The following is an 11,060-nucleotide window of genomic DNA, read 5'->3' on the forward strand; positions in this document are numbered from 1 at the left end:
TAAAAATCAGGATACTAATTAAGTCTGAATTTCAGATAAACATGAATTACTTTTCAAGGTATAATTTTTAATATATAATTATATACTTATACTACAAAAACACTCATTGTTTATCTGAAATTTAAATTGTAACTTTTTACAGGGGAGGTGACATGTGTTTATTTTATAATCTTTTTTTTTTTTTTTTTTTTTTGAGATGAGGTCTCACTGTTCAGTTCTGGCTGGCCTAGAACTCACTATGCAGACCAGACTGGCTTCAAACTCACAGAGGTCAACTGTCTCTGCCTCCTCAGTGCCCAGCTCTCCACTATTTTTATTTGCTGTTAGGTGACCCCCTGCGGCAGGACCCAGGGTGGACACCTTAAGGTCAGTTCAATCCAAAGGAAGATGGGGAGAAGGTAGGGAGCCTGCTTCTCCTCTTCTGACCTCAAGGTGTCGGTCCCTGAGAGACTGCTTCTGTGGAGGGGATTTCCTGCCTCACCGGGAGCAGCCCAGGTTGGAAGGCGGTGATGGAGCAGGCCTCACAGGCTGCGGCAGGGCGGCCCGGAAACACGGGTCCCAAGGGAGAGCAATGGAATTTCGCCCTGACCCAGCAGAGGAGGAAGAGGAAATGAGGCCCCTACACCTCGTCCTAAGGAATGTGCTGAGGGGAAGGGGGGCTGCGGAGGAGGGGCAGAGGAGGGGAGACTGTTTGGAAGTTTGTGTCTCCATCTTGTCGTGTTCACTTCCTGTTTTCTTGGAGATCAAAGATGGGCGCGGAGGGCCAGGCTTCACGTCCAGCTGACGCCAGTGCTGGGCATGGGGGCAGGCTGGCTCTTCCCGAACCCCAGGCGCCGGTGGCCCGAACGGCCTTTTCCACCTTTGTGGCTAGCTTGTCGGGCCCAAAGCCACCGGGGTCGGAGGAGGTGATTAGAGGGCCGCCCCACATCCTGTCAACACTGTCCCTCATCTCCATCTTGGGGAGAGAATTGGGACAGGTACAGGTGTCTGCTGGAGGAGCCCAGACCTTATCAGCTATCGCTCTAGTCCTATCTGCAATACACTAGGGACACCGGTGTGCTTGGAAGATGTTTCTGTTCAAAGCAAGTTCCTGGGAGCCGGGCCCAATATCCAACTCTGACTAGCTATGGCTTTGGGGAGTGATTTCAGCACTTGGGGCTTTTGTGTCCTTCCTGGTCTGTCCAGCGGCAATGAGAGAGGAGGCCACACAGCCCTGAAGGTTGCTGGAACACGTTGTAGGCAGGGCATATGGTGGGTCTCTCTGTCGTTTTCTTGCCTGCATTTGCTGTGGACGTTGACTGTTTAAGGGCTGGGGTGAAGTAGGAGGGCAGGGCAGTCACGGAGGTTTCCCTCACCCCACTAGACTCAAGGGTTGGTACCCTCTCCCATCATCAACTTCCCTTCTGATCCACCCCCACTCCAGCCCATTCTTAAGCATAGGCTGCTTGGCGGCCCCTGCCTAGATGGGAGACGGCACCCTGAAGGACAGGATACTTAGGTCAAGGTCATACATACATATGCCTGGCCTCTGGGTCTCTGACTCCTCTCCCCACATGACCCAGGATCTGGCCTACAGATCTCTGGACTTTCCCGCCCCCCTCCCCAGACTTCCAGGAACCCCAGTTCCTCTGGCACTGCCGGGCTGCCTGGGGCCGCCTCCTCCATGCCGTCAGCCAGCGCCAGCAGGAGAGGCCACAGGCCTGGCCATTATGTAATGATCAGATAACAGGCCAGCCTGGGAGATCAGATAAGAGGCCCATTTATTTTGGGGCCTTTTCGAACACTGGTTGCCCCCACCCCACAGACGAGAATGGGGAGACAGGAGGGACTGTGACGCCCGAGCCTGTCTCCAGCAGCCCAAGGCGGGCCCAGGCCAGCTGAAAACAATCCCCTGGCACCAAGGGAAATGCCGGGGCCTCCCGGGAACTGTTGGAGGAGGCGCCGCTGGGGGCCCAGAAGTCACCCTTGGCGAACTGGGTGACCCTGACCTCCTGAGTGAGAGTCTGGAGCATCCTCACACTTCCCTTCCTCACCTCCAAGCACAGAGCCTCACACAGCAGCCCCCATTCCACCCCTAACAGCTCTCCGAGGCCATCAAATAAGTCGCTCTGGAGCCAGAGGGCCTGGTCACCTCTCAGCCTCATCCTGAGCTTGCAGAGACCTACATTTCCTCTGTTTCCTCATTTGCAGGTCCAATACCCATCACAGAAGCTTCGTCATGCCTTTGTCTGGGGGCTTTGTGTGATTAAATTCCTTGGGTCCTTACAGCAGACCTTAGAGGTAGCCAGGTGGTTCTCATGCCCATTTTACAGGTAGTTAGGGAGGCTGAAGAATTTCTCTAGGAGACTCGGCGGCGGCTGCGGGGCCCAGCTTTAAAGTTCTAGCACCCAGCGTGTTCTTGGTGTGTCTATGGGAGACGGTCACTTCTGATGCGTCATGTACTGGGTACCCACAGGTGCTATGAATATCTGTGACACCGAGGAAGGTGCTTTCTAACAAAAGTCTTCTTCAGTCACCTCATCACCCACCCGGCCACCCTCTACTCCTTTCGGAGTCCAATGGCAGATGTCCCCATCCAGCTGTCCCCATCCAGCCAAGCCGTCGGCAACACACAACTCCCCTTGTATGTCTTTCCCATCGTTTCCCAACAGCCACAGGGTCAAATTCACACACTGCAGCCCAAAGTGGGGTCAACAGACAAAGAGGTTGACAAATGGTAAAGGTTCCCACCCTAATCACACCACCTTCCAGGCTCCGTTTCATGCCTTGGCATTATGATCTGTACAATGGGGCGGTGCGAACCCTACACCACCCTCAGAGTTGGTGCGCATTCCCAGGCTGTCACACTCACTGTGCTAAGCCACCTGCTGATGAATGGAGGTTGCCCAGGAAGTGCTTTGGTGGCCCTGTCTTCCCAGTCACTGAGGTAAACGTTCTCTCCAAAAGCACCTTGCTTCTTCTTGCCTTTGCCCTTCCTCAGATCAGTGCCCATCCTTTAAGATTTATTTGTTTTAGTTTTATGTACAAAAGTGTGCACCATGTGCATGCGATACCCAGAGAGGCCAGAAAAGGGCATCAGATCCCCTGGAACTGGAGTTATGGTATACTACCATGTGGCTACAGGGAACCAAATCTGGGTCCTCTACAAGAATAGCAAGTGCTGGTAACTGCTAAGCCATCTGTCTAGCCCCCAGTGGCCATCTTTTATTGACTACCTGACCAATTGTATTCAACTTTCAAAACTATTGTTAGCCTCTTCCTGAAACAGGCAGTGGTAGCACACACCTTTAATCCCAGCACTCGGGAGGCAGAGCCAGGCGGATCTCTGTGAGTTCAAGGCCAGCCTGGTCTACAGAGGGAGATCCAGGACAGCCAGGGTTACACAGAGAAACCCTGTCTCGAAAAACAAAAAGAAAGAAAGAAAGAAAGAAAGAAAGAAAGAAAGAAAGAAAGAAAGAAAGAAAAAGAGAGAGAGAGAAGGAAGGACCTCCTTTCTTAGGTTCATCGGGACCTGATGTCCCAGAGTCACAAGTGCTCAGGTGTGGACTTTGTTGCAGTCGTCTGTCTGTTTTGACAAGTTTGGGCTGTTTTGTTTCTAATTTATGTATGTAAGTGTGTGAGGTGTACATGTGAGGTTTGCAAGTGTGCTTGTGTGTGTATGTGTGTGAATTTATGTATGTAAGTGTGTGAGGTGTACATGTGAGGTTTGTACATGTGAGTGTGCTCGTGTGTGTGTGTGTGTGTGTGTGTGTGTGTGTGTGTGTGTGTGTGTGAAGCCAGTTAAACCGCGGTTGTTCCTCAGCGGCCACGCTCTTCTTTTCTGAGACACGCTCTTCACTAGCTGGGAGCTCTCTGAGACACTCAGCTGACTAGCCGGAGAGGCCCAGGGCTCCTCCTGTCTCCCCATTAGTACTGGGACTGCACGTGCCCAGAACCCCACCTGGCTGTTGTTTATTATTATTATGGTATGAGTTCTGGGCATTGAACTCAGGCCCTCGATGCTTGCATAGCAAATACTTTACTAGCTGAGCCATCTCTGAGCCTTGTTTTTTAAATTTTAAGACAGGGTCTCATTCTGTAACTTAGGCTGGCCTCAGTCTCACAGAGTTGTCCCCTGCGGTCTCTGCCTCCTGAGTGATGGGATTCGAGGGGTGTGTCACCATGGCTGGCCTGGGTTGTTGATGTTTTTTTTAAGATATATTTTTTATATTCTTTCTTTTTTAAAAAATGATTTATTTATTTTTAATTTATGTGCATTGGTATTTTGCCTGCAGTATATCTGTGTGAGAGTGTTGGATCCCCTGGAGGTAGAGTTACAGGCAATTGTGAACTGCCATGTGGGTGCTGGGAATTAAACCCAGGCCCGCCAGAAGAACAGCCATCTCTCCAGCCCTGAGATGTATTTATTTTGATCTGTATGAGTGTTTTATGTGTATGTGTGTGTACCAGGTCTGTGCCTGCTGCTCTCAGAGGTCAGAAGGAGTTAGATGCCCTAGAACTGGATTTACAGATGGTTGTGAGGCACCATGTGGGTGCTGGGAATAGAACCTGGGTCCCCGGAAAAACAAGTGTTCTTAACTGCTGAGCCATCTCTCCAACCTCTGGTTTTCTCTTTTTAGGATTCGTTTAAGTGTGTGTGTGTGTATGTGTGTGTGTGTGTGTGTGTGTGTGTGTGTGTGTGTGTGTGTGTGTGTGTACAGGTGCCTGCAGAAGCCAGAAGAGGCCACTGGGTCCCCTAGAGCTGGAGAAAAAGGCACTTGTGAGCTCTGTGACATCGGTTCTGGGAACCCAACCCATGTCCTGAGTGCCCTTAGCCCTGAGCCATCTCTCCGGTACTGGGGTGGTAGTTTTTTGAGGCGGGGGTTTCCTACAGCTCAGGCTGGCCTAGGACTCACTGTGGGTCTGGAGCTTATGCTGGATTCCTGCTTCTCTCGCCTCAGTCTCCCCCACCGGGCTGCAGCTGTTGACTTGTAACCGTCTGCACTCCCAGAGGACAGCACACGGACAGCCTGGTTCACCACGTCCCTGGCATTCCTCTGGGCTCGGGTGGGCCCGAACACACATTTGTGCAGAAGTTTTAAGGTTTATCCCTAACTTGCTGCTTCCCTTCTACTGTTCTGGGACTCAGTTTCCCTCTGGGGTTTGAGAGACGCCCTGAGGTTCTCTCTGGGATAAATGCAAGAAGGCGGGACACTGTCAGCAGCGGCAGGGTCCCAGGGTCATATCTAAAAGGGAAGGCCATCTCAGGGCCAGGACAAAGGGCCAAGTCCCTGAAATGAGGGGATCAAGCTACAGGAAGATGCTTGTCGCTCCCTTGAGGTAGCTCATAGAAAGAACTGTTCCAAGGTTTGGGGTCCCGGCTATGCACTCTAGCCTGTGTTCCTTGCTCTTATCTCCTAGACCCCAGTCTTCTCATCGGTAACAAAGGGGTGATCGGAGCTAAATCTGAGGGTATGAGCAACATGCCTCGAGCAGTGCCGTGCTGGTACACAGCACACTCCCAATAAATGTCAGCTGACACACTCAGCACCCCATTTATGCACCGGTGGAGTGAAGTGCATTTACTCCGGGGTGAGGGCCCCTCAACCTGCAGGACTGCTGCCCCAAAGCCTGATCTGGAGGCGGAGGTGGAGCCCCAAACTAGGCACCCATCCTTCTAAGTCTCCCACACCTAGTCACCAGAGTGCAGAGAGGAGGCTGAAGCAGGAGGACAGCCCGGGGTAGAAATTAGGACCTGTCACTTACTGAGAACCTGGACATCCTCATCTGTACACGGGCCTGGTACACCAAGAACACAGGACAGGCGACCCCTCACCCCGATCTGCCCGAGGCCCTGGAGCGCATGGAGCAGGCCTGTCCTCCAAGGCCCCAGCACTGGTCCACATGTGACCCGGAGCAAGTCCTCTGTCCCTCTGTCTCTCTGACTGAGGTGAGAGAGAAACTTCTTCTTTTTTCCTTTTAACATTTAAGATTTATTATTTATGTGTATGTGTGTGTGTGCTTACATGAGTTTATGTACACTACATGCATGTGTTCATGTGGCTATGGATGCCAGCACAGGATTCCCTGGAACTGGAGTTTCAGGTGGTTGTGATGTGAGTAAACTGGGTGTGGAGGGAGAATCTTTGTGGCCATGTATCCATAGGTCCCAGGGAGCCACTGTCCTGGCTAATGCAGTTCTTGCCCATCCCCCTTTCCTTCTGAGAGGTTCTGGAATGTGGCTTCAAAGTCATGGGGAGTTGTGTCTCTGCCCTGTGTCACCAGCCCCTACTGCAGAGTCCCAGATCCCCACCCAGGTGGTCAGCAGCATGGGGGCTCCAGGTCATACTCTGCTCCAGCCCCCGGCAAACCACCACCTACAGTCTAGAGACACCACTCAACCTTAGACGAGGCTCAGGCCACAAGTGCCAGAAGCTTCCAAGTGAAATTAACCAAAATACAGAGAAAGGTAGCTGCCCCAAACTGGAACAAAATGAGACACCATTTAAATATTCAACAAGGGGCTCACTGTTCAAACGATGGCGCAGGCGTGGGACAGAATATTCCAGAACTGCAAACGATGATTTTAGAGTCTAAGTGACATGAAAATAATATGGCACATAAGAAGGGTCCACAAGACTCTCACACGTTCATCTGAAGGATCAAAATTACCTTGCAAAGCCCAGAAGGCTTTAGAGCTGCTAATAGTCCTGGGAGTGGTTTTTTGTTTTTGTTTTTTTCAGTACTGAGGATTGAACCTGAAATATTCTAGAAAAATGTTCTGCCACTGAGTGACATTCCAGCCTTAATCAGTGTGTGTGTGTGTGTGTGTGTGTGTGTGTGTGTGTGTGTGTGTGTGTTGTCCGTCCACCACAGCATGCAAAGGTCAGAGGACAACACATGACTCCCTCCACCATGTGGATTCTGGGATCAAACTCAGGTTGTCAGCCTTGGCAGCAAGCCTTTATCCGCTGAGTAGTTGTGTCAGCCCATTGACCTAAGATTTTTAAAGATTATTTCCCCACCCTCTCTCTCTCCCCCACTCCATTCCCTTCCTCTCTCTCTCTTTGTTCTCTTGAGACAGGTCCTTATTTAGTCCAGCCTTGACCTTGATGTGAGCTCAAATTTCTGATCCTGCCTCTGCCTCCCGAGTGCTGATATTACAGGTGTGTCCACCGTGAGTCCCCCTCCCCTCTCCCCCTCTCCTCTCTCCCCCTCCCCTCTCTCCCCCTCTCCTCTCTCCCCTTCTCCTTTGTTCTCTTCTTTGCAGAGCCTTAGGCCCCTGCTAAGCATGGCTCTGCCACAGAGCCATATCCCAGCACCCCTCACTCATCTGTTTTCTTTGAGGAGCAAACACATGGTTCAGCGGCCTCTTTTTTGTATTGTTTTGTTTTTTCGAGCTGCTCTTTAAGAATCTCCATCTACATGCATGTTCTTTAAAGCGATTCCAGGGCTGGAGAGGTGGCTCAGTGGTTAAGAGCACTTGTTGCTCTTCTAGAGGAAGCATTCCTGGCACCGACCTGGAGGCTCACAACTGTCTGTACCTCCCTGGGCACACAGCTATACACGCAGGTAAAACAATTATACACAAAAAATAACTAAACAAGTGAATCCAGGAAGAAGAATTTGTCTTAGCCCTCTCGAGAAAATCCCACACTGGAAAACAGTCACACTGAGTGCACATCCTTCCAGAATCTTCTCTGTGCAAACCTCAGCATCACTGATTTATTAGTAGAAATGGATGGCTGTTTAGGGTCCTAACTGTATGTTCTATACATCTGTGTCATAGCAAATGGATTCCCTGGTTTTGTGGTTGCTGCTGGACAGCATTCTGTGACATCCTGACTTCTTCAATGAGACCCCTATTGAGGGACATTTGGGTGGAATCTGGTTGTTGGGGTTTATTACAGGTACTCACGGGCCACACGTCCTTACAGAGGTGACAAGTAACTCTCTAGGGTTGACTTTTCTAAAAAATTATTTATTTAACTTTATTTTGTGTGCATTGGTGTGAAGGTGTCAGATGCCCTGGAATTGGAGTGACAGACAATTGTGACCTGCCATGTGGGTGCTGGGAATTGAATCCAGGTCCTCTGGAAGAGCAGCCAGTGCTCTTAACCACTAAGCCATTTCTCCAGCCCCAACTTTTTCTTTTAAGACCAAATATTACTATGTAGTCCAGGCTGGCCTTGAACTCACTATGTATCTAAGCTGGCCAGGAACTCATGTGGATACTACAGCCTCAGCCTTCCAAGTGCTGAGATTACAACTGTGTGTCACCACACCCAGCTTAGGCTGACTTTGGAAACTGAGGTGTGAGAGTAAAAAGTTATACACAAGTTATAACTTTAGAAAATTCTACTGAGTTGTGTCCCAGAAGGCTGGGTCCAGTTTTGCCCCTCCATCCTGAGGGGATGTATACAAATGGCTGCCACCCCCATCCACTGAGTTCTGTGTGCTAGGCAGCCAGGGCTACATATTGAGACCTTTTCTCAAGAAACAAAATAAAAATATGTTGTGTGTGTGTGTGTGTGTGTGTGTGTGTGTGTATGAATGTAAATGTGTGTAATTTTTTTTTAAACTCAGGACCTTCCATATGACAGGCAAGAGCTCTACCACTGAGCTACACACCCAGGAAATAACTATCAGAACTCACTACTTCCTAATTATTTTACTCACTTTACATCATCCACAGTCCAGTGGTTCCCAACCTCCCTAATGCTGACACTTTAATACAACTCTTCATGCTGTGGTGACCCCCAACCACAAAGTTATTTCATTGCTACTTCATAACTGTACTTTTACTACTGTTATGAATCATGATGTAAATGTCAGATAGACAGGGTATCTGATATGTGACCCCTATGGGCTCGAGACCCACAGGTTGAGAACTGCTGCTCTCAGACCCTTGAGGGTGTCTATGCCTCGGGTCTATAGGGGAGAGAGGCGATTGCTGTGTGCCACTGAATTCTAGTTTCCAAATAAGAACTGAGGGTTAGTGGATTGAAATCAGCCCTGAGGGAATATTCGTACCACTGTCATCGGCCTACCTAAAGTCTGGAAGGTTACCTAGACTCTGACACCTCATCTTCCACACTACAAGTCAGACCCTAAAGGTCTTGCATGTCTCCCAAAGCCAGAGGAAGAGCACCTGGAGTCCTGACCCAGGCTGGGGTCAGGCTCTGTTATAGTAGGTGGACTTGGAGGGTCAGAGTCTCCATTTTCTCTTCTGGGAAATAGAGTGATCATGGCAACCATCTTGCAGGGTCACATGTGGTCAGAGTAAGGATTCTGGGGGCCACAGGCATAGAGTCAAATCCCTGCAAAGTCACTCAGTGTCTCTAGACTCAATTTCCGGTTGACCAATGAGGTGGTGACAGATTTCCCATCACTTACAGACTTTAAGATGCAGGGTGGCCCCATCTCCTCCTGACACTCCGGCCTCCTGGCAGCCCACTCCAATCCTTGGACAAGCCCCTGAATCTGCAGGTGGGCAGGTAGCTGTCTACAGGTAGGGGTGACCGAGGAGCAGGCCCCACTGAGACCGACCGTGAGTGAGACTGGGGTCTGGGGTCCTCACCACCCCTCCTGAGGTCACTTTTAATTGTTAGCCTGACTGAGAAGACCCACAGAACCCCTAAATGAGCCTGTGTCCTTCTTGAGATGGGGAACAGAGGCAGGGCAGAGCATGTGGCCCTTGTGGGTTCAGCGGGGTTCCGGGAATGGGGCAAAGCCCGGGAAAAGTGGGAAGACTTGAAGTTGGTAACTCTTTGGACAAATGATGTCAACATAAGCCTTTACTACAGCACCCCACCCCCACCCCCGGCTCAGAGGTCTCGAAGTCATCCCCCAAGATGACACCAGGAATTAAGAAGGTCAAAGTTGGATCCAGGACCTGACTTTCTCCTGTGCCCCCTCCTGAACTTCCTCAAATGGGAAGCTCAGAGAAGGGAAGGAGCGCTCCCAGCGATGTACAGCATTCTGGCTCCTGGCCTTCTTGACCGCTGAACCAGCAGGTGCCAGGGCTAAAGCGAACAGCTTATCCCGCCAGACTTTTAACGCTTAAGTCTGGTGTCCTGTGAAATCTTTCGGTCCCACTGAGTTGAAAGAGCTGGTGATCCCTCTCCTGCCTCCTACCACCCTGGAGGTGGCTTTACTAGCTACGAGCTCAGGACACAGGATTAAGACCTGGAACACCCAGGGCCTGGTCTGGGCTGTGTCCCCAACCGTGGGCGCTGGACACTTACTTGTGGGCACGAAGCTGTAGATGGCCAGCAGCAGGGTAATGGCCAGAGGGAGCATGCCACGGTCCATGCTGTCCACCTGGGAGTCTCTGCGCTGGGCCTTATCCGGTGTCCAGAGGCAGGGCTGCGGGTGGGCGCCGGGGCCGGCGTGGGTTCGCACGGGGACCCGAAGGGAGCAGGCGGCCGGAGCGACCACGTCCCTGCTCCAGCCTTCTGAGGTGGCGGCTGAGAAGTCAGGAGAAGTGAGCTCGAGACTCACAGCAGGGCAGGGGTCTCTAGCTGACTGGATGGTGGGAAAGAGACACTGGGCTCTTTTGAACAGCAGCCGGCAGCGGTCCTGGCCTGGGGACCGAACGCAGATGGAGGTAGGGGTCTGACCGTCCTCGGCAGGGAGCTCAGCTCATCCAGCCCGGCCCAGAGAGGCAGGAAATGCGCTTCCTTAGAGAAGGGGCCGGGCCAGGCTGCCTGCCAGGCGGGTAGAGGAAGTGCCACTGGCTTTGTCGCTGGGTGGGGGGCCCTGGGATGGGGGAGGCAGGGTGATGGGAGGGCCCAGTCGGCAGACCTCCTTCCATGCACCTCGCCCTCCACCTACCCTTGCCAAGGCTAGCCGGTGAGCGTACATCTGGGAACCTGACAGGGGTCAAGTTCTGGATGAAACCCCAGTAACTCAGGTTCCTTCTACAAATGAGGAAAGTCGTGATGGACCAAGAGAGATGGTGCCTGGGATTCTAGCTGGCCCGTCCCAGCATCAATCCAGAAGCATTACTCTTGGCTGTGCCTCTGTGTTACAGACAGGGAAATTAAGGCCCAGCATGAGGAAGACATATTCCCAGGTTA

At 51.5% G+C, this 11,060-nt stretch overlaps 1 protein-coding gene across 1 annotated transcript in view; it reads right to left on the reverse strand.

The window, feature by feature from the left end:
- The window catches only part of Eng (endoglin), a 38,248-nt gene extending 27,578 nt beyond the window's left edge, over window positions 1-10,670 (reverse strand). The window contains exon 1 of the mRNA XM_052724000.1: window positions 10,227-10,670. Within this exon, the coding sequence (XP_052579960.1) occupies window positions 10,227-10,293 (67 nt within the window). The 5' untranslated portion in view covers window positions 10,294-10,670. The remainder of the gene's footprint in view (window positions 1-10,226) is intronic.
- Between the last annotated feature and the right edge of the window lie 390 nt (window positions 10,671-11,060).

This window comes from Peromyscus californicus, unplaced genomic scaffold (assembly GCF_007827085.1).
Source record: "Peromyscus californicus insignis strain IS unplaced genomic scaffold, ASM782708v3 Scaffold_7__1_contigs__length_154581171, whole genome shotgun sequence".
NCBI classification, from domain to species: Eukaryota; Metazoa; Chordata; class Mammalia; order Rodentia; family Cricetidae; genus Peromyscus; species Peromyscus californicus.